The 21,514-nt window shown below is 31.4% G+C and overlaps 2 protein-coding genes across 2 annotated transcripts; both read right to left on the reverse strand.

Moving 5' to 3' along the window:
- Positions 1 to 5,141: 5,141 nt before the first annotated feature.
- Positions 5,142 to 11,849, reverse strand: LOC124934601 (protein HEAT STRESS TOLERANT DWD 1-like). Its single transcript, XM_047475127.1, has 12 exons — positions 11,784 to 11,849; positions 7,419 to 7,576; positions 7,245 to 7,323; positions 6,997 to 7,164; positions 6,824 to 6,952; positions 6,442 to 6,613; positions 6,240 to 6,346; positions 6,022 to 6,161; positions 5,853 to 5,925; positions 5,557 to 5,672; positions 5,364 to 5,481; positions 5,142 to 5,279 (listed from the first exon to the last, which is right to left on the reverse strand). The coding sequence occupies exons 1-12, from the start codon at positions 11,847 to 11,849 to the stop codon at positions 5,142 to 5,144; spliced, it is 1,464 nt and encodes a 487-aa protein (XP_047331083.1).
- An 8,549-nt stretch (positions 11,850 to 20,398) lies between these two features.
- LOC124934602 (aspartic proteinase CDR1-like) lies at positions 20,399 to 21,091 on the reverse strand. Its single transcript, XM_047475129.1, has one exon. It carries the CDS (start codon positions 21,089 to 21,091, stop codon positions 20,399 to 20,401), a length of 693 nt encoding a protein of 230 aa, XP_047331085.1.
- Between the last annotated feature and the right edge of the window lie 423 nt (positions 21,092 to 21,514).

Raw genomic sequence — 21,514 nt, forward strand, 5'->3', positions numbered from 1 at the left:
CTTTCTTATTTGAAAGTGTTTGGTTGTTTATCATATGTTCATATTAATGAATGTGATAGGAGCAAGCTTGATCCAAAGTCTAATAAATGCTTTTTCATTGGTTATGGTGATATCGAGTTTGGTTATCGTTTCTGGGATAATCAAAATCGGAAGATCATTCGTAGTAGAAATGTTATCTTCAATGAACAGGGTCTCTAAAAAGATTGTGTTGGGAAGACATCAGGGGGTGATTCCAAGTTGAAAGAGACTAGTATAGTCGATTTAAGAGATTTTTCAGCTGAATATATACCGACTGTCGAAGAAGAACAATGTGTTGTTGAAGATGAAATCGTTGAGAACGTGGCTCCAGAGGTAAATCAGCAAACACCAGTTATACAGTTGAGAAGATCGTTAAGAAATCGAAAACCAGTTGAGAGGTGGTCTCCATCTCTGAACTATATCTTGTTGACAGATAGAGGTGAACCTGAATGCTATGAGGAAGCAAAACAGTGTGATGAATTAGTTAAGTGGGAGTCTACAATGAAGGATTTGGGTGCTGCAAAACAAATCCTTGGGATGAGAATTTTCAGGGATGAAGAAGTTCTCAAGCTTTCACAAGAAGAATATGTGAAGAAATTTCTTAGTAGGTTCAACTTGTATGATGCAAAACCAGTTACTACCCCCTTAGCTATTCACTTCAGACTATCTAAAGATCAGTCGCCTTCAACAGAGGAGGAGAAAAATTACATGGCAACCGTTCCGTATGCCTCTGTCATTGGTTGTATTATGTATGCGATGGTTTGCACAAGACCAGACATAGAATATGCAGTGGGAGTTGTTAGCAGATTCATGAGCAACCCGGGTAGACAACATTAGGAAGCAGTAAAGTGGATACTACGATACTTAAGAGGAAGTACGGGTCTCTCTTTGTGTTTTCGAAAGTCTAATATGGGTTTAGAAGGATATGTTGATGCTGACAATGGTGGTGATGTTGATAGTAGGAAGAGCACAACAGGGTACATTTATACTCTAGGAGGTACTGCAATCAGTTGGGTTTCAAAATTGCAGAAGATTGTTGCTCTTTCTAGTTGTGAGGCAGAGTATGTTGTTGTGACAGAAGCTACTAAGGAGATGATGTGGTTACAACATTTTTTGCGAGAATTGGGTCAAGACTACGAGGGAAGTGTGTTACGATGCGACAGTCAGAGTGCCATTCATTGGCAAAGAATCATGTTTATCATGGCAGGACGAAGCATATACAGGTTCGTTATCATTTCATCCGGTCAGCTTTAGAAGATGGAGTATTAGCTCTTAAGAAGATTCCCGGGAGTGAGAATCCAGCTGATATGTTGACGAAAACTGTGACAAATGAGAAACTGAAGTTGTGTGCAACTTCAGTTGGTCTTCTTCGTTAAGAAACCGAATGGAAAGCCACTACCGATCGAGAGATGATGAAGTTAGTCTCCAAGTGGGAGATTGTTGAGTTATGAAGCCTACACTTATAACAAACTCTACATTGTTAATTAGAGTTTATTGGGTTTATCTTTTTTTGGTTTTGGGCTTGGGCCTGACCAAAGTTATTTAGGTTTATTACCTGAATGTTTACCCTATAAATATGTAATTATTAAGGGTTTACATTGGTTAGACAGAATTCTAGAGAGATAAAGTGTGAGGCAAAAAACTCTGTATTCCTTCTTCTTCTTCATAGTAAATCTGGTGGTGGCTGAAGTGGATATAATTCAATTTGAGTGAACCACTATAAATCTGTGTGTTCTTGTGTTCTTTTTTCTTGTGTTTTTACAGATTGTTTTCAAGCTGGTAGGATTTGGGAGATACAAATCCTAACAGCTCTAAAACGAAGCTTCCTTATAATAATGTTTCTCAAGTGATTGGTCCGCAAGAGGGAAACACCTTATTCGGTAGCAGAAGATCTAATTTGACAAAAGACCCTCCAATGGAATAATAGTATTTTCCGTCTCTAAAACCGCGTTAGCACCTCCTGCAAAATGGTAAATGATTGTCGGAATTCTAAAGTTCTCACCTGGCAATGTTCCTGAGTCCATCACTATATTACCCGCCTCAATAACATTCTTATTGAATGAAATTCTAATGTATTTCGCTGACCGCTTCCAATGTGACATGATACCATGCCCTAGGACTCTTTCTAACCAATCGGGTGGATACTACTCCGCGCCCATACATGATTGCGTTAGCACCGAAGTCGATTTGGCTTTTCTCATTTAGTTTAGACCAATGCACTAGGCAGTACGAGAACTTCCCACCAATTAATTTGCGAATCTGGCCAGCGAATGAGAGATCCCCACTTCCGAGTCCAACTATGCCAGCCGATGTATCATGATAATTACCTCGGTTGTCATACGTGCATCCATAAGCTATTTTCAAGAGGTAACCACGCCCCCAATTTATACATTTCATAGCCTAGTACCACCATCATCGTAGGTTATACCATAATTAATCACATTTGCTATTACTATCTCTAGGATCACAATTAATATTTATAAGGTCTTGTCTCTTATTTTGACATTCACTTGAACTACATAACAATACCTTATAGGATGATGACTCCATGGGATTAAATATGGGTTGAGTTTGCCTGTAACAATTTAAACATGGTTGGCATTGAGTCCAGGTGATTTCGTTGCCGGTATCAGCGATCGCCAATTGCTTGACATGCGGTGTGCCGATGTAAATTTCCATGAGGTAATCCCAGTCAGACCTCATTATTGTCGAGCTCTCATTCATTACCTTCGAACCGTAGTTGAAACGTAATAAGCGGGACTTAGAGCGATGGATAGATCTGGTTACAAAGATGGTTTGATTGAAAGATAGGTCGTAAAATGACGATTCAAGTGAATCTCGATGAATCAGATACGTAGAAAAACATATTAATGTGTTTATATCAGACGAATCATAGGCAACTGAAAGTTGTAGCCTGACATATAATGCCAAAAATATTGCATGGTATAAAAGAAATGTTCACCATGATAAAATAGAGATATATTGGAATTAAAATTGTATGAAAATCAATGTGACTCAAACATATTTAAAGGTGATAGTAAAATCCTAATGCAATGTTTATTATCGAAATAATAAGATGATAGTATATCACCGTAATATTAAAAATTCAACTTTTCAACAATTAAACATTTTTATTTTCGCTAAATCAACAACTAAACATGACATTGGGTTGATTTTTATTTTTGCTAAATCAACAATTAAATATTTTTAGAAAACTATCTTATTATAAATAAATTTTAATAGTTTTTTAATTAGAAACCAGTCTCTCAATAAGAAAAATTGTTTTTTGTAAACTCTTATTATAAAATAAATTTCCATTATTTTTCTAATATATGATTAAGCCCACAACTATTTTCTCCATTTCAACTTTAAAACATTTTAAAATTTTCATCAGAGAGCTTTTGAAAGCAATATAAGAGACAAAATTGTTTTCACATAAAGAAAAAATTATTTTAGCTTGTCACTAAACAATTTTAGATGATCACAAATTGGGTTGGTTTAGTTTTTTTTTAGAATTTAGAGAACCTTTATTGTAGGAATTAGATATATCAAATATTGAATTAATTAAATATTTATTTTTATATTATATATCATATCCAAAAAAAAACAAATTATAAAACAAAATATAATAGCTGATATAAAAGGTTTATAAATAATATTAATAAATAAAATTGTATACTAAATAAATGTGCCAATGACAGATTCAAAATTTAGAGTTTGGATGGGCTTGAAAAATATTTTGGTTGCGCTTGAATTTTTTTTAATAAAACGAGTGGATAAAAATAGAATTTACTATTTTTTTTAAATAATAATATAAACAAATATTGAATTATATCTAAGTCTCATTTGTTTAAATATCTAATTGAAGAAAAACAAATAATTACGTGTATAGGTTGAACTGACAAAACAAAATTAATATATTAATTACAAATTATATCTTTAAGTTTGAAATTTTAAATCGTAATTCATTCGAATAACTCGTTTATAAAATCGAGCTCGAGCTTTATATTTGTTGTTCGAATAGCTCGCGAGTAGCTCGTTATATATTATATATATAATTTATTATATATATTATCTATTTCTATAAATATTATATCTATTTCCATATTATATAATATATTATATATATAAAAAAAATTAATTTTCTTATGCCTTCTTATATTTTAATTCTCAAATCATTTGTCTCTCCTACTTCCATTCTTAAACAATCAAACTCATCTCTTTTCTTTTCTCCTTCCATTCTCGTTTTCTCCTCGTTCCATTTTGAACAGCCAAACTTATCTTTTTTTTCTCCTTTCATTCTCAAATCGTCAAATCTCTCTGTTTATCTTCTCTTTTCATTTTCAAACGGTCAAACCTCTTTATCTCTTCTCTCTTCTCTTTTCTCGATCTTTCATATTATTTCTTTATCAAAAAAATATTGAAACATCTAATTTTTGGATTCTAATATTAACGAAATAACTTTATCATTATCTTCAGCCCTTCAATATTTCATATTTCGAATCTTGTAAAATTTAAAGATCACTGTATGACTAATGCATCATATTGACAAACTTTTATTATTTATGATAAACGTTTCATTTGTAATTTCTATTGTAATTGAATGATTATCTTTAAATTATATGATGAAATTTATATTTATATTTTTAAATAATATTGTGATTATATATGTGTAGTTTGTGAAATATATAATATATTATGTTTGAAATATTATTTAGTTATAAAATATAATTTTAATTTTCGAGTAGCTCGAATTATAATCGAGTCGAGTTCGAGAATACATTTTGGTACTCGATCGAGTATTTACAATGTAATTCGAGTCGAGTTCGAGTAGTATTATACTCGGCTCGGCTCGACTCGTTTATACCCGTACTCATGTATTTATTAACTACTTAAATAAAAAATAACTAGTTAGTCTCAATAATTAACAATGGTATACCAACCTAGAAGAAATCCCTAACAAAAAAAAAGATTCAAATGTCATGAAAAAGTAAACAAAACCATACTTATATAACTATCAGCACAATCAGTATCTAAAGATGGAAAAAAAATCCTTATAACAAGACCAAAATTCCATTCAGAAGGAAATTAAAAATACAAAAAAAGCTCTATTTAAGTGTTCTTCAAGAATTGGCAGCTGCAGGAGGAAGGGCAGTCTCTATATTTGAAGGCATCAAGATGTTAAAACCATCTGCAGCAGTAGATATGATCATTCCGGGGATCTGTGAATGCCAATGGAGTTCTTTCAAAGATTTTTGCCCCTGTCCAAGAAGAAAATAAAGTCCCATAATAACTGCTTCTAAAACATCGACAATAATGATAATAAATTTGTTAATATGACGGACCTGATGAACAAATAGAAGCTGTGGTGGTAAATCACTAGGTGCATTTACTTGCTCCTGCGTTTTAGCTTTGAATTCTGCTTCCTCTTCTTCGTCTTTTTCTAAAGAAAGGTCCCATATTCTGATATAATCAACAGTAACAAATCTTTTTAAGTAAATTCATTTTACTGTAATTCAGCTTGTAAGAAAAACATACGTCAGTTGATTGTCCAAAGATGAAACTGCCAAAGTAGAGGCTTCATGCGGACTCCATTCAATAGATGTGATCGGATGTTTATGATATTCAAAGTGAGCCACAACTGAATCTCCATCCTTAACCGCACAATAGAAGTTGAAAACAGATACAAATCTTTCAATAATCTAATTATGATCATATTCAAAATTAACATGCAGAAGAAAATACCACTAGAGTGAAGGGAATCCAAATTGAAGATCCCTCATTTAATGATTCACATGAAAATTGGTATTCCAAAAACAAATAAACGTTCATACCTTGAGCAATCTTAGATCGCGAATTGAAAATGTACCATCATCACTTCCAGATGCCAGCATGCAACTAGCCAGCCTAACCACAACCACCAAAGTAGGAAATCCATTTGATACATATATTTGACACCAATAAAATTAATATTAATAATAAAAAAATTGAAAAGTTAAACACCTATTCCATGATATCACATTAACATCTGCATTATGTGCCTTTATTATAGCTGCCGGTTTCTTCCCTAACCGAATGTCCCAAATTGCTATATTTTTGTCTGCCGAGCAAGAAGCAAAAACATGAGGTTCAGTGGGACTCCACTGCAATAAACAGAAGATTTCATTAACATTAAAAAAATAAAAATTATGTTGAAGAATTGAAATAAGAACTGATCATACTTGTAGATCTTCAACACTTGCGATGTGCCCAATAAATGAATTAGAACCGACATTCCATGTTGTTTCAGAAGCAGGTTCCCACAAATGAATACAGTTGTTGCAGTCACCTTAAGAAGTATCAAATAAAATTAAGATGATTGAGCTTCTACAAAGAGAAATCAAATAAAATGCAAAACAATCGCAAATCCTTGAGAAGTATTACCAGATACAAGCCTTCCAGGAACAAGAGGACTCCAATCTATGGCATATCCTTCCTCTTTGTGGCCACCAAAATTAACCAATGGAGCCTGAGTAGAAGAAGCTGGCAAAGCACCTCCGCTTATGTCTTCTTCAGACTCGGCCAAAGCTTTTAGATGATTCACAAAGTACCAAATCTACAAAAAGAAAAATAATATCTTTTTAGTACCATATCAATTTGTCACAGTATACTTTTTATAGCATTTTGAAGTATTAAATACAAGAAAATTGCAGTCATTTAACCAAATAACACTAGTAATCAACTTTTTCATCAAACTGATAATATTTATAGTAAATTTGTTTCAAAACAAGTCATTATACAATGAATTGGGTATTGATTGTCTAACCTCAACATGACCCGTATCTGACCAAGTTACACAAATATTAGGGTTTTGGGGCATGGCGCGAATACGATTAATACAACCTTCATGAGAAATCTTGCTTAGCTGCAGTTTCATAAAAAGAACACTTTGAGTCTTTGATAGAAGAGAATTCAAATCAATATAAAGAGAATTTTTACCTGCAAGACTGGTGCCCCAGATCCACCACCCTCTTTTTCATCCTCTTTGTCACTATCACTATCACTGTCTTCGTCTTCATCAATTGATTTGGGAACCAAATCCCGCCTTTTCCCAGATATATTAGAAATCTTATAGATCCCAATGTAATTAGATGAAGCTTCCTTTGCCTGTCAAAAGTAAGATCCAATAGTTAAGAAATTCAAACTAAAATAATAAGTAACTAAATTCAAATTAAAGAAGTTATAACCTGAGTTCCAGCAATGCAATAAACTGTGTGTGGAAACTCAGTTCGAATCAGTCCATGTTTATCACGCAGTATGTCAAAACTATAACAGTCCAATTAGTAAGCTAAAGATTAACAACATACTACAAAAAAAACAAGAGAAGATATTTGTTTTCATACTAAATCTATTTATTTTACCTCAAACAAGGCCAGCCGACATGAAAAGCATGAAGATAATTATAAGCAGATGGATCACATTGAAGCTTTTCTCCCTTTTTAATGTTGTCGACTCCTGGTTGCCATACCTTTGTTGGCACTGACGACGATCTTGAAGATCCCTCGCCCTTGTTCGAACCCTGAAAATCAAATTTGAAGAAAACGTAAATCGACTGACTTTGAAAGAAGGATGAAACATTAATTAAAGTTGTAGCAATAGAGGAAGAGAAGCACATTTCGTTTGATTTTTTTCAGATTCTTGAACCGAACCATTTAAAACAAATAAAGAAGGAAGTGAAGAGGAAGAAGAAGAATAAATTATACAGTCATTCAAAGGTTTACATAATTAGCCGACTTAGTATAGAGAATTTTTTTTTTTTTTTTTCTATTGTTAGGGAAGATGATTTTCTCAATATAATATATATATAAATATTATCTCTATTCATAATTCCATATATAATAAAAAATTATATCTTTTATATTATTTATTTTTTAGTAGATATATATATATATCTTTCTCATATATATATATGAGAAAGTATTGAGGAGAGAATTTGGGAAAAAGAATTTAAAAAAAAAATTATTAGTGTAATTTTATTCTTAAAAAAAAATAATTTTTTTCTCTATTCCCTCAAATCATATTTTATCTTTTTCCTCCTTTTCAGTCAATGATACGGTGTCACTCTCTCTCGTTTCTTCTCCCAAATTTACTCCCCTATTATAAAACTTTTATAACCTATTTTATATTATTATCATATTTTTTATTTAAAAAATATTTATTTTATTGATTAATTTATATTTATAAAAATATTCTTTAATCATATATATTTATATTATTCCTCAATTTTTTATAAATATATTAATTAACTATTAAAATTGTATATATATAATTATAAATTTAATTCAACAATAAATTAGGTTTTAATAAAAATGAATTTACATAACAATTTATAAATATATTTATAATAATTTCAAAAAGAATTATATATATATATATATATATATATATATATATATATATATATATATATATATATATATATATAACATTTCATATCTAATAATAAATAAATTATATCTCTGTGAAAACAAATCTTAATATAAATATAATAACACAATAAAAACAGCTTAATTTTTTCTAAGATAAAAGTGTTGACACTTAAATAAATTATTATTTTTTCTGAAAATCAAAATGTATAAAATTAAAAAAGTCAGACTTTATTGTTTAACATCTAATCTTATTCGAAAGGTTGACATAAGTCCCTTCTATTTTTTTTTTTAATATTTTTAGAATAAATCTCATGATCTCCTAAAATTAAGAAAAATAATTTTAATGTATTAACTCCAAGAAACAAAGATTATATTTTTTATTTTAGTTTTGGTTCCCTCTAATTTCGAAAAAATTCTTACATTTATTTTTAATCAGATTTGATATACAATAACTCAAACATGTTCGTTTGAGTACTTTATATACAAACATGAAATAAAAATTTTATAATATTTTTTCATTTTTTTTAAGCAATTTGATGATGTTTACCATTACCGTCGCTGGTGGTTGAAAACATTATAATTTTACTTGGGGGCATACTAGATATATTTATTATTAGTCAGGAATTAGTGGCTGTTAATTATTATTTTAAATATTAAATACAAAATTAATAATATATAAATATAAAATAAAAATAAATAAATAAATAAACTTTTAAATCTAAACTAAGTTGATGAACCGCAATCTTATGAGACTTAAAAGGAAAAAGATGAAACGAGTGCGAGGAGGAGGCACTGCTGCAGGGAGGAGGTGTTGTCTTTACTTGGAGGATGATGTAAACTAAGGCCTCGTTTCAGATTTGGGTTATTTGAATAACTTGGAGAGAGAAAAATAATGATGGTCGATGATTTTGAGAAAATGATGATTATGTTTTGTAAAAAGACTTAAAGAGTATTAATATATATAAATAAAATAAAAAATAATAATTTAAAATAAAAGGTATTTTAGTATTTTGGTTATTGAAATAAGTGATGTGATTGGTGAAAAGTGATTGATTGAAAAACTGATTTGATATAGATTAAATAAAAAACCTTACAAGAACAAGTCCTAGGTTAATCATAACGAGAATTATGATTTTGCAAACCCTAGATTTTGCATTTTTCTGCGATAAAGTAATTTGAAATATACTTTTTTTTATCACTTTTTCTTCTCTAAATTTGATTTTCATTCTCATAAATATTACCGAGTCTTATTTTTTATTTTTTTTTATTTTTTATGTTTTCTCATATTTATGTTTTTCTAATGTGATACTCTTTTACATTTTATTCAATTTTTGTTTGACTTCCATTTAATTGCTCACTATTTTTAGATCTACAAAGATTGATATTAATTTAGTTCAATTTTATTAACTTTTTTTTTATATATGTATTCAACTATAGAAATGGTATGAATTTCACATTTCTTAATTTCTTTTAGTTGATTAGTCGAGTTCGAGTATACATTTTGGTACTTCATCGAGTCCGAGTTCGAGTATTTACAATGTAATTCGAGTCGAGTTCGAATAGTATTGTACTCGGTTCGACTCGACTCGTTTACACCCGTACATGTGTGTATTTAGTGAAGACCTTTGATTCTATGATGACTGCCTACGAAGATTTTTGCAATTTAGTCACGGTAATTTTTTTCTTTCTTTCCATCAGTTTTTTATTTTATTTTATTTTAATTTGTCTTAAAGAATAGAAGCACACGGAATCAATTTTTTTTTTTGTTTTATGTTGATTTTCACATAGTTCTTTAGCACGTGTTTTGTTTTGTTTTGTTTTTCTGAATTGGTTGACTTAATAGATGGATATGAAGCTCAATTGCATTTTAATTATTAGTTAGTTTTTAATTATTTTATTATTAATTATGATTTCTGTTATTTTATTATTAATTAGTTTTATAATTATATAAATAATTTAAAATGATGTATATATAAATTTAAAAATATTTATTAATTTATAATTTAAAAAGGTTTATAACTAGAAAAAATGCATTTAAATGATAAATATTTTTTTAAATTATATAAATATCATTTTATTTCATTTTATTTCGTTGTTGTTTTCATCGTGGATAGTATTAGATATATTATTTTATTATCTTTATTAGCATTCAAGGGTAGTCTATTCGTACTATTTCAGTCTATTGTAATCATTAACTATATAAACTCTTTAATAACATTTAGTTTATTTAAGTTTGTTAACCCTAGCCTTTCTCTCTTTATTTTATCATGGTATCAGAGCCTAGGGGTGGGAAAAAATACCGATATTAAAGATATATCGAAAATACCCTACCGAAATATATCGAAAATATCGATTTTTAAGGTATATCGAAAAAAATGTAAGGTATAATACCGATACCGAAATTATTAGTACGGTAAAGATATGAAATTTTTAAAATTTTGGTATATCGAGATATACCGAAATACCGAAATAGTATTTATAAGTTAATATATATATATATATAATACTTATAAGGAAATAATTAAATAAATTTGATATTAATTTAATTATAAAAATATAATTTTTAAATAATATCAAAATATAATTATACTGAAATATTATTTTATATATGTCTCTCTACCTTACCGATGAGATTGATTTTTTTAAGTTAATATATTTTTTAGGTATCAAAGGTATAATATCGATATCGTACCGAAATTAAGGTATACCGAAATTAAGGTAAGGTAAAGGTATGCATTTTTTGCATACCGAAATTTTAGGTAAGTTATAAGGTATGAATAAAACATTAAGGTATACTGTGCCGACCCACCCCTATTAGAGCCTCCGTTTATGGATTCTCTTTGTTCAACCTAAATCATTCAATCCACATCTTTCGATTTGAATTTGGTGTTTGAGTTTGCAATCGTCAATGGTATTTTTTCGTTTACGCTTCCTTTTGCTCTAGCTGATTTTGTTTGGAAATTTGTATTTGTGCCACGTCGTGCTGCATCGTGTCGCGTCTTGCCATATTCGTGTTATTATATTTTCATTATCGTTTTGGTATTTGTATTTGTGTTGCGTCGTGCCGCATCGTGTCGCATCGTGCAATTTCTTGCCATATTTGTGCTACTGTATTTGGGTTGTTGTTGGAGATTTGTATTCGTGCCGCATCGTGGTGTGTCGTGCAATATTTGTTGTTGCTGATTTTGGGTTGGTGAAACCAGGACCTTACATAGTTTTGTCAATATTTGTATTGTTGTATTTGGGTTGTCGTTGGAGATTTGTACTCGCCTGATATTGGTAATACAATTATTGCTCCAACCATGGATCCATATATGTTTGAGAAGTTTGAGTAGTTTAAGCAGTTCCTCTACTCACAGCCACATGCCATGTCCGTCTCCTTTCATAAAGGTTTGTCATCGATTGATAATCCAGGTAAATCATCTCCCTTATAGATATTGATTCAGGCGCATCTAATCACATTTCTCCTAATATTAACTCATTTGTGTTAGTCAATTCGGTTCCACCATCTTCCGTAATGATTGTCGATAGTACTCCAATGCCATTGGAAGGAATTGGTTATGTACATACATCTTGTTTTTCTCTCCTAAATGTCTACAATATTCCCCGTCTTTCTTTAAACCTTGTATCTATTAGTCAATTGTGTGATTCTAGTCTCACATTTTTGTTTACTTCTTCCAATTGTTGTGTTAAGGACCTACAGTCACAAAAGGTGATTGGGACAGACCGTAGAAAATCCGGACTTTATGTTTTAGATGAACTCAAAGTATCAGATGTTGCTACCTCCAGCATTGATTTGTCATCATTTCGTTTGAATAGTTCATCTTCGGAATTTTATCGTTGGCATTCTCGTTTGGGTCATGTTTTTGGATCTCGTTTAAAGTTTTTAGTGTCTACTGGAGCTTTGGGTAGTTTAGAAAGTCATGACATTTCTGATTGTAGTGGTTACAAATTGGCTAAATTTTCAGCATTGCCTTTTTATAAAAGTGTTTCTTTTCCACTGCTCCATTTGATCTCGTGCATTCTGATGTGTGGGGACCTTTTCCTGTTCCTTCTAAAGGATGTTCTCGATATTATGTTTTGTTTATTGATGACTTCACTCGTTATACTTGGGTTTATCTAATGAAACGTAGGTCTGAATTTCTTACTATAGTCACCAATTTTCGAGCTCTTATAAGAACCCAACATTCTTCGGTCATTAAATGTTTTAGGTGTGATTTGGGAGGTGAATACACTTCTAAATGTTACTTGCCTCTGATGGTACAATTCACCAAACCTCATGTACTGACACTCCTCAACAAAATGGTGTGGCTGAAAGAAAACATCATAATCTTATTGAAACAACTCGTTCTTTTATGCTATCAACCGAGGTTCCTAGTGTATTTTGGGGGGAAGAAGTTATTACCGCTGCTCATGTAATCAATAAAATCCCAATATCTCATAATTTAGGTTTGTCCCCTTTTGAAAAATTATATGGGCATTCACCTGATTATTCCTCGTTGCGTGTTTTCGATTGTATTTGTTTTGTTCTTCACCACATGTTGAACATAATAAGTTGTCTCCCCGGTCTTCCTTATATGTCTTTCTGGGTTATGGTGTTGGTCAAAAGGGGTATCGTTGTTTTGATCCAGTTAGTCAAAAATTGTATGTTTCGCGTCATGTTGTGTTTTTAGAGCACATTTCATTATTCTCTGTTCCTGCTAGTTCAAATCATCTGATCCAAGCAGATCTAGTTTGTATTGATCCCTTTGACACTGAGCCCGATGAATATATATTTAATACTTTAGTTCACGATACATCCACCTCCCATATCCCTACTCCTACGACCACTCAATTGCCGGATGAGATTGCGGATCCTCCTCCCTGTCACTCCACTCGCATTCATAAGTCTACTAAACTTCCCAATTTTAAGTACTCCCCTTATTCTGCTTCATTTGATTCCTTTGTCACTTATGTTCATCGTTTTTTTAAGCATTCATCCTATAAAGAGGCAGTTCGCGATCCCCTTTGCTAGACTGCTATGGTTGAGGAACTTACTACTTTACATCAGACTCATACATGTGATTTGATTTCACTACCGTCTGGAAAACATGTCATTGGCTCTCGTTGGGTCTACAAGATTAAAACAAAATCAGATGGTTCCATTGAGCGATACAAGGCTCGACTTGTTGCTAAAGTCTATTCTCAAAAACATGGCATGTATTATGAGGAAACATTTGCTCTTATTGCAAAAATGACGACTATTCGCACTTTAATTGTTGTTGCTTCGGTTTGCTAATGGAAAATCTCTCAAATGGATGTGAAGAATGCTTTCTTGAATGGTGAACTTCATGAAGAGGTTTATATGACGCCTCCCCCAGGTGTTCCTCATCAGCTTGGTGAAGTTTGTAAGCTTCACAAAGCTCTTTATGGTCTCAAACAAGCACCATGTGTCTGGTTTGAAAAGTTCTCTATTGTAATCACTTCGCTTGGCTTTCTTTCTAGTCACCATGATTCAGCTTTATTTGTCAAGCGTACAACAACAGGACGTATTCTTTTATCCCTATATGTTGATGATTTGATTATTACATGTGATGATCATGATGGTATTGAAACATTGAAGTCTGAGTTGACACATTCTTTTGCTATGAAAGATTTGGGCATGCTACGTTATTTTTTGGGAATTGAGGTAGCCTATTCTCTTAAAGGTTATCTCTTATCTCAGTCAAAGTACATTGCTAATTTGTTTGAACGCGCTCAACTAACCAACAATCGAACTGTTGATACACCCCTTGAGACCAATGCTAGATATTCTCTGTCTGATGACACTCCTTTGGAGGATTCTGGTCTTTATCGTATCATTGTTGGCAGCTTGGTATATCTTACTGTAACTCTCCCAGACATTGCACATGCAGTTTATGTGGTTAGTTAGTTTGTCATTATCCCTACTACAGTTCATTGGTCTGTTGTTCTTCGTATTCTCAGATATCTTCGGGGTACTCAATTTCATAGTCTCATGTTTCCTTCCACGTCTTCATTAGAGTTGCGCGCCTACTTTGATGCGGATTGGGCTGGTGATCCTACGAACCGCAAGTCGACCACTGAATATTGTATTTTCCTCGGTGATTCGCTTATTTCTTGGAAGAGCAAGAAACAAGATGTTATCTCTTGGTCTTTTAAAGAAGTTGAGTATCGTGTCATGGCTTCGACTACTTGTGAAATTGTTTGGTTACGTTGATTACTTGATATGGGTATTTCACTTTCTCACCCTACTCCGCTACATTGCGATAATCAGAGTGCTATTTAGATTGCACGAAATTCTGTCTTTCATGAGCGAACCAAATATATCAAGATTGATTGTCATGTCACTAGTCATCATCTACAGACTCACACCATCACTTTACCATTTGTTCCTTCTTCTTTGCAGATTGCTGATATATTTACAAAAGCACACTCGACTTCGACGTTTTCGTTTTCTAACTGACAAACTCTCAGTGCTTATTGTTGTTGCATCGTGAGTTTGAGAGGGGATGTTAGATATATTATTTTATTATCTTTATTAGCATTCAAGGGTATTTTAGTCTATTAGTACATAAATGTATTTCAGTCTATTGTAATAATTAACTATATAAACTCTTTCATTACATTTAGTTTATTTAAGTTTGCTATTAAGAAACCCTAGCCTTTCTCTCTTTATTTTATCAGATAGATGTCAGTTAGTCATTAAAGGAAGACCTTTTTATTTATTTATAAAGTTGTGTATTTTCTCAATTCTTAAATTTTTTTCCATATCTCCTTTATAAGCTCATAGATTTTTACTCTCCAACCTTTAAATGATTAGTTATGCCTATTTCTCTGAACAATTAGTTGGACATAAAGAAACTCTTAGACTCTCAAGAACATATATTTGGCTTGCTCATAGATTATGCCTGTTTTCTCTGTGGAGTCCAAGTAGTCCTCATGAATAAAGTTTTTTAATTAGCTATACAAATTGTTTGATTTGATTTGAGTTCATTCGAGAATATTGAACTAAAAAATTGAGTTCATCATTGATTCCATCACATGTATGATTTCGTATATTGTTGGATCCCTTTGTCCGATTCTTTTGCATTTAATCAAAGTGACAAAAAGTTGTTATTGACATTTTTTGGAATATTTGTATCAATGTGATTTAGAGGAATGCGAGTCTACCATAAAGGAGATATACACTCTACAAGATATTGGTAGAAATGTACGACGGCGATATAAATAAAGAGACAGTTTTAAAAGTTGAAGTGGAGGTTATTATTATTAACTTCTTTAATAAATTTTGGTTTAAACATAGAGTTTATAATCTTAGTCATCTTAAATGTAATTTATCGTAAAAGTAAAAATGTAACCCTAGATAAATGCTGAAATACAAATTCCTTTGTCCTCCATCCTTATTAGAAATGACAACCAATACCCATCAAGTCCGGTAAATAATGAGAAAATTTTGGGGTTAAAACTGGGATGTTACCCGATTATTGACATGCTGGGTACTAGAATAGAACAAATAGGGATACTTTTATTTATTTATTTTTTAATTAAATAAAAAATCAAATAATTTTAGTGTTTTATAAGATGAAAATTTTAATATATTTTTTAAAAAGGGCATTCTTATAAAAAAAAACATTTAAGCAGGCTAAAGAAAGTTTATTAAGATAAAGATTCTAAATTTATAAAATAATTTTAATTTATATAACAAATGTGATTTTGTAATAGTTCAGTTCAAACTAAAAATAAATACAAGAATTTGCAAAATAAACACGTGTTTGTAAAAATTAGGTCCCTTGGAATAAATTGGGTCAAATATTTGTGCGTTCGGAATATAGAATTTCGAGTCATTTATAAAACAAAAGTGTTTGTACAATTTTTATTTATAAGACAAACATGTTTTTCTTTTTTTTGAAAAGTTCAGTTCAAATTTTAAAATTTGGCAAAACATACATGTACAGTGTTTTTAAAAATTTTGGTTCCTTGCAATAAATTGGTGAGTATTCATTGGTTCGAATAATTTCAATTCATATAGAAACCCAATTTTTTAGGGCAAGTTCAAAGCCTGATTTGGATCGGTTTATCCTAATTTTGTGCCACACACAAATAAACAAGAACGTTAATTTAGAAAAACAATAAAATTATCTCAATAATTTTTAATTTCTTTTTATTATGTTTAAAGAACATTATTCTAGAACTATGATCTATCATTAATTTAAGACGTTTAATTAAAAATATAATGGATCATTTTACTTTAATTTAAGATGTGTAAAATATAATTTGTAGCATTTTATTTCTCCTAAACTAATATTAATTATGTGAATTCACTATATAATACGGGTGTCGTCGAAGAGTCGGTCGTCGGTGAGTCAGGGTCAACAGTTAATTGGGCACGCCGATCAGTGGGGTTTGTCGATCAAATGGGGGTCGTCAGTCAGTCGGGCAGTCGATCAGCGTGGGTCGTCGGTGAATCGGGCAGTCACAAGAAGTCGGTTAGTTAGGGTCTAATTATTAACCTTTTATGTTATTATTTATTAAAAAAAATAAATAAATTAAAGTTCACCAACTGCTTGTTTTTTTGGGTGAACTATATATAGTGCGACCCGAAATAAAAAAATTAAGGGTGAACTATAATTCACCTGGATGAATAATCCAGCTAAAGCCGTTTTTTTTTTTCTAGTGAATTATAATTCACCCGCTATAGTTTTAGCTTAAATAAAAAAGTTACTGGTGAAGTATCGTTCACCCGCTGCTTTTTATAACAAAATAATATGAAATTTAGATGCAGGGAGAGAAAAGAGATGAATTTGAGTTAAAAATAACATGTGTATCAACCATTTCGGAGCTTAGTTATTTTAGATCCCTGAGCATTTTATTAACTAAATAATTAGCCTGCATTGTGATTGGCTGGGACATGGGAACATAGAGCTCTCGGTAAAGAAGATCTGGGTTGATGAGGGTTTTGGAGTTTTTTGAGTTTGTTGTATTAGTTGTAGACTTGTAGAGGAGATGCATGCTGTTATTTTTTGCACTGAGTTGAACTACTCAATAAATCATTTCGTGATATAATCTGTAATGATTTTAAATTTATATTTATTTAAACACGTCCTTAGTATAATATTAATTATCTCGAACAAATATATTATTAAAAATTAATATATATATATATATATATATATATATATATATTACTCATTAATTCTAAACATTTGATGGACTTACGGTAACTTACGAATCATGATATAAAATCAAAAGTCATGTCCTTCTGAAACTTTGACCAAAATAAGAACACTCAGTCATAAGGTTTTAACCCTAGGATCGAGAAAATGAACACTGAGTTCAAAATTAAGACCGAGAAAACAAACCCCAGGTCAAAACCTAGGACCGAGAAAACGCACCCAGGACCGAGGATCCTATGACCGAGTTTTCTGACCCAAAACCGGTGTTCTTCAGCTAGGACCGAGGATCAGGACCTGTATTCTTCAGCTAGGACCGAGGATTAGGACCGCGTTTTCTAACCCTAGGACGGAGGACTAGGACAGAGCTTTCTAACCCTAGGACTGAGCCCTCCTCTTATCCTAGGATCGATGTCTCTAACCCTAGAACGGAGCCCTCACTAAGTCTAGGACCTATAAACCTAACCTTAACCCTAGACCTATGACCGATAGCTACCTAACCCTAGGATCGAGCACTTAGACTAGTTGACTTGACCAGGGACCGAGTCTCCCCATTCTTTGACCGAGCCTCCCAAGCCCAGGACCGAGCTCTCTAATCCTTTAACTCACGCGACTAAGCCATGTTCCGGACCACCCCAGTCTTGATCGAGCCCGACCAAGCCTAGATTAGTCAAATCGAACTTAGACCATAAGGCTCCAGGCCTATTGGGTTCCTCTTTTCAAAATCCAAAATTATTTTTGTAATTTTAGAACTTGAACCCATTTTAAAATAATCCCGAAAGGTCAAAAAATGATAATTTTTTTATATTTTCAGGACATAGCGCGAAAGTTCTTTCCTGAGCGTAAACAGACAATGAACAACCTTTTTTTAGAAATTCTAGTATAAATAAGTTTGTACACGTATTATTTTATTGATTTTCATAAAATCTCTTGACGACTCTGATTTTTAATAAATAATCTTTAAATTGGTTATGTTTAATTAATTTAAATTGGGTTCAGTTTAAATTGTTATTTATCTTCCCAAATTATTTAAAATTTGAATAATTGATTAATTATTTTTACATAATTAATTTTTTACCGCTCTAGATATTTTTAAAATCTTTTAAAAACTAAATGTTTAATTTTAAAAGTTGTCTGGCACGCAAACCAAGGTTGAAACTCATCAAACCTCGAAAATCTCGCGATATGATATTTCCCCATATTGTTATGTGTCTGCCTCGCCGCGACGCAACGCGTGCTAAGCTTTGGGGAGCAGGAGGTGTCATACTCGTGTCGACGTTACAATTATAATTACATTAATTTTAGTTTTGTATGTCAGGCTACAATTTCCAACCTGCCTTTGAAATAAAATATCAAAATTAAGTGGTTTATCTATCTATCTCATCCATTAAGATTCATTTGTATAGTTCTACAACTCATCGGTCAACCAAAGTGACCTTGTAGATAGGGTGAATAAACGGGTAAAACCAACCTGGTTTGTCCGATCCATAATAAATTTAAACTAAATTTATCGTAAACCAAACCATTTTACTAATTAATACGAATCGGATATGGATTGAATTAAATATGTTTTAGACAATTCAAACTAATATATATATATATATATATATATATATATTTTTGTAAAATGTCAACTTAAAATTATTCAATAATAAATTTTTTATAATTAATTATTTTATTTGTATCTAATTAAAAAAATTAAATTGAATTAAATATATTATATATATATAAGTTTATTAAATCCAATCCGAATTAAACTCAATCCGAATTTAATGCAATCTAAAATTCAATCCAAATCGAAATAATTAATCCAATTTTGTAATTCGAATTCGGTTCGAATTAATCCGTCAAATATTCGCTTCTAGGAAAATCCAATTTAATATTTTTTTTATCTAATTATTTAATTTTCAATTTATTTTATTATTTAATATGTTTAATTATAAAAAATATTATTAAATCTTTAATGTTATAATTAATTTTGAGTATTTATAATAGTATTTTTATTTTTTCTAAAACTAATCAATTACTTTTGAATATTTTAATTAATTAAAATTTGAATCTCAAAAAAAGTAATAAAATAAAATTATTGTTGATTAAACCATGCTGAAATAAGTAAAACAAATATATTATATTTAAGTGAAATGTAATTTAAAAAAAATTGAAAATTATATTTTTATTTAGATAATTTGAATAATCCTAATCCAATCCGATTTCAATCAATCCAAAATATCCAATCTGAATTAGTATCATATTGGAATTCGGATTAATCCATCAAATGTTCACCCCTACGTGTATAAAGAGTCATTTTTCGCTCTAGTTCTCGTTTGTTCCATCTCAAATCTCTCTTAAACGATAATTGTGGCAAGTAATAGGGTACCTTATAAAAATTTCCATTGGCACACCACCCGTCAAGCAATAGTCAGTCTTTGACACCCGCCAATCATGTCATGTGGACTAAAGGCCTCAAATGTATCAACTGTTCTTAAAAGACTCAACCCAAACTTAATCCAAATAAATCATCATATCTACCAATTCTACAACTGGGCACACATGCATGTTAATTGTAGTGGTGCAACTAGCAATTCTAAATATCATTTAGAATACAAAGACGACTCATTCACCTTCAGGGAACTAGTAAAAGATTATTTAATGGTCCAAGTAAATCTAGGTTACAATGTCTCTATTTATAGGAGTACATCACAAGCCAAAAGACTAAAATACTAGTTTAAGTCCAATAAAGGCTTAAAACTCAATTACAATATAAACTCTAATTAAATATGAGTCAAAAATCCAATATTTTGGTCAACAATAATTTGGACTAAAAGAAATTCTTTTTCTCACAAGATCATATCCAATCATGGTCTGCAATTGTAATACGCTCCCAATTAAATTTACAGAACCACTAGTTGGGACAATCGTTAGACACATAAGATTTCCGTAATCCAACATACTATTTCTCATCGGCAAAGCCAAGTCAGCGCCTTCAGAAAAATGGAACACGATCGTTGGAAATTTAAAGTTCATGCGGTACTTGTAGCAAAGTTTTACATAAGTAGATGGACGTGGAGGAATTGGCGTGTCTTGAACTTCGTTTATTAGTAAAATTTCCAATTGTTGGTACATATCCTCTGGCAAAAAGGATGGTAATGAGCCTGAGTCGAACATGATATTACCTTTCTCATGAGAACCAATCATGAAGGGAAATCCCCTATTGTTGACACTGATCTCTTCCAATGTAACGTGATAGTAGTCTTCAGGTACGCTTACGGATTGAACCAACGGGGTGAAGATTGAACCGTCACTAGACAAGAGTGCGTTAGCTCCAAAGCTTATCTTGCTTCTTGCACTTTTATCATAAGGATTAGTTAGGCAACGAGAATCTACTACCCATGTCATTGGGAAACTGACTGAGTAATGAGTGTGGCCCATTTCTGAGCCCAACAATGCCAGCCGATGTTTTTTTGAACATGCCAATGCTGTTATTCGAGCACCCATAAAACATTCCTTGGATGTAGTGATTTCCCAATTTAAAAGTTTCTGTGGCTAGTTCCCCGGAGCTGAATAAGTTGTCACCGTATTCTAATCGATATTTACAATTGCTATTTGCACCACTACATGCAATTAACCACCTCTGTGCCCAATTGTTGGCATGTTAATGATTCACATAGAATTGGTCGATAGGATGATTTCTTCGGATTAAATATGGGTTGAGTTTGTTTGTATTAAAGACTCTACCATTAAAGAGCAACTCACTTAGTCTCTTGGTTTTCATATTCCATTTACTAAGTGTATTTAAAACCTTTACACATTCTAACCTTTTAGTTTCCCTTATTTTTGTTCATATTCTTGTAATTGTAATAATACACAGAAATACATTCTTAATCTACAACAAGTTCTTGCTTACTTATCTTGCTTGAC

Source organism: Impatiens glandulifera, chromosome 4 (genome assembly GCF_907164915.1).
Source record: "Impatiens glandulifera chromosome 4, dImpGla2.1, whole genome shotgun sequence".
Lineage (NCBI taxonomy): Eukaryota > Viridiplantae > Streptophyta > Magnoliopsida > Ericales > Balsaminaceae > Impatiens > Impatiens glandulifera.

Coding starts and splice junctions, on each gene's coding strand:
- LOC124934601 (XM_047475127.1), bottom strand. CDS start 11,849: ATGATTTACCTGGATTATCAATCGATGACAAACCTTTATGAAAGGAGA. Junction 6,953..6,996: donor CTGGGGCACCAGTCTTGCAG/GTAAAAATTCTC, acceptor CTTCTATCAAAG/ACTCAAAGTGTTCTTTTTAT. Junction 5,482..5,556: donor TCTTTGGACAATCAACTGAC/GTATGTTTTTCT, acceptor TGATTATATCAG/AATATGGGACCTTTCTTTAG.
- LOC124934602 (XM_047475129.1), bottom strand. CDS start 21,091: ATGGGTGCTCGAATAACAGCATTGGCATGTTCAAAAAAACATCGGCTG.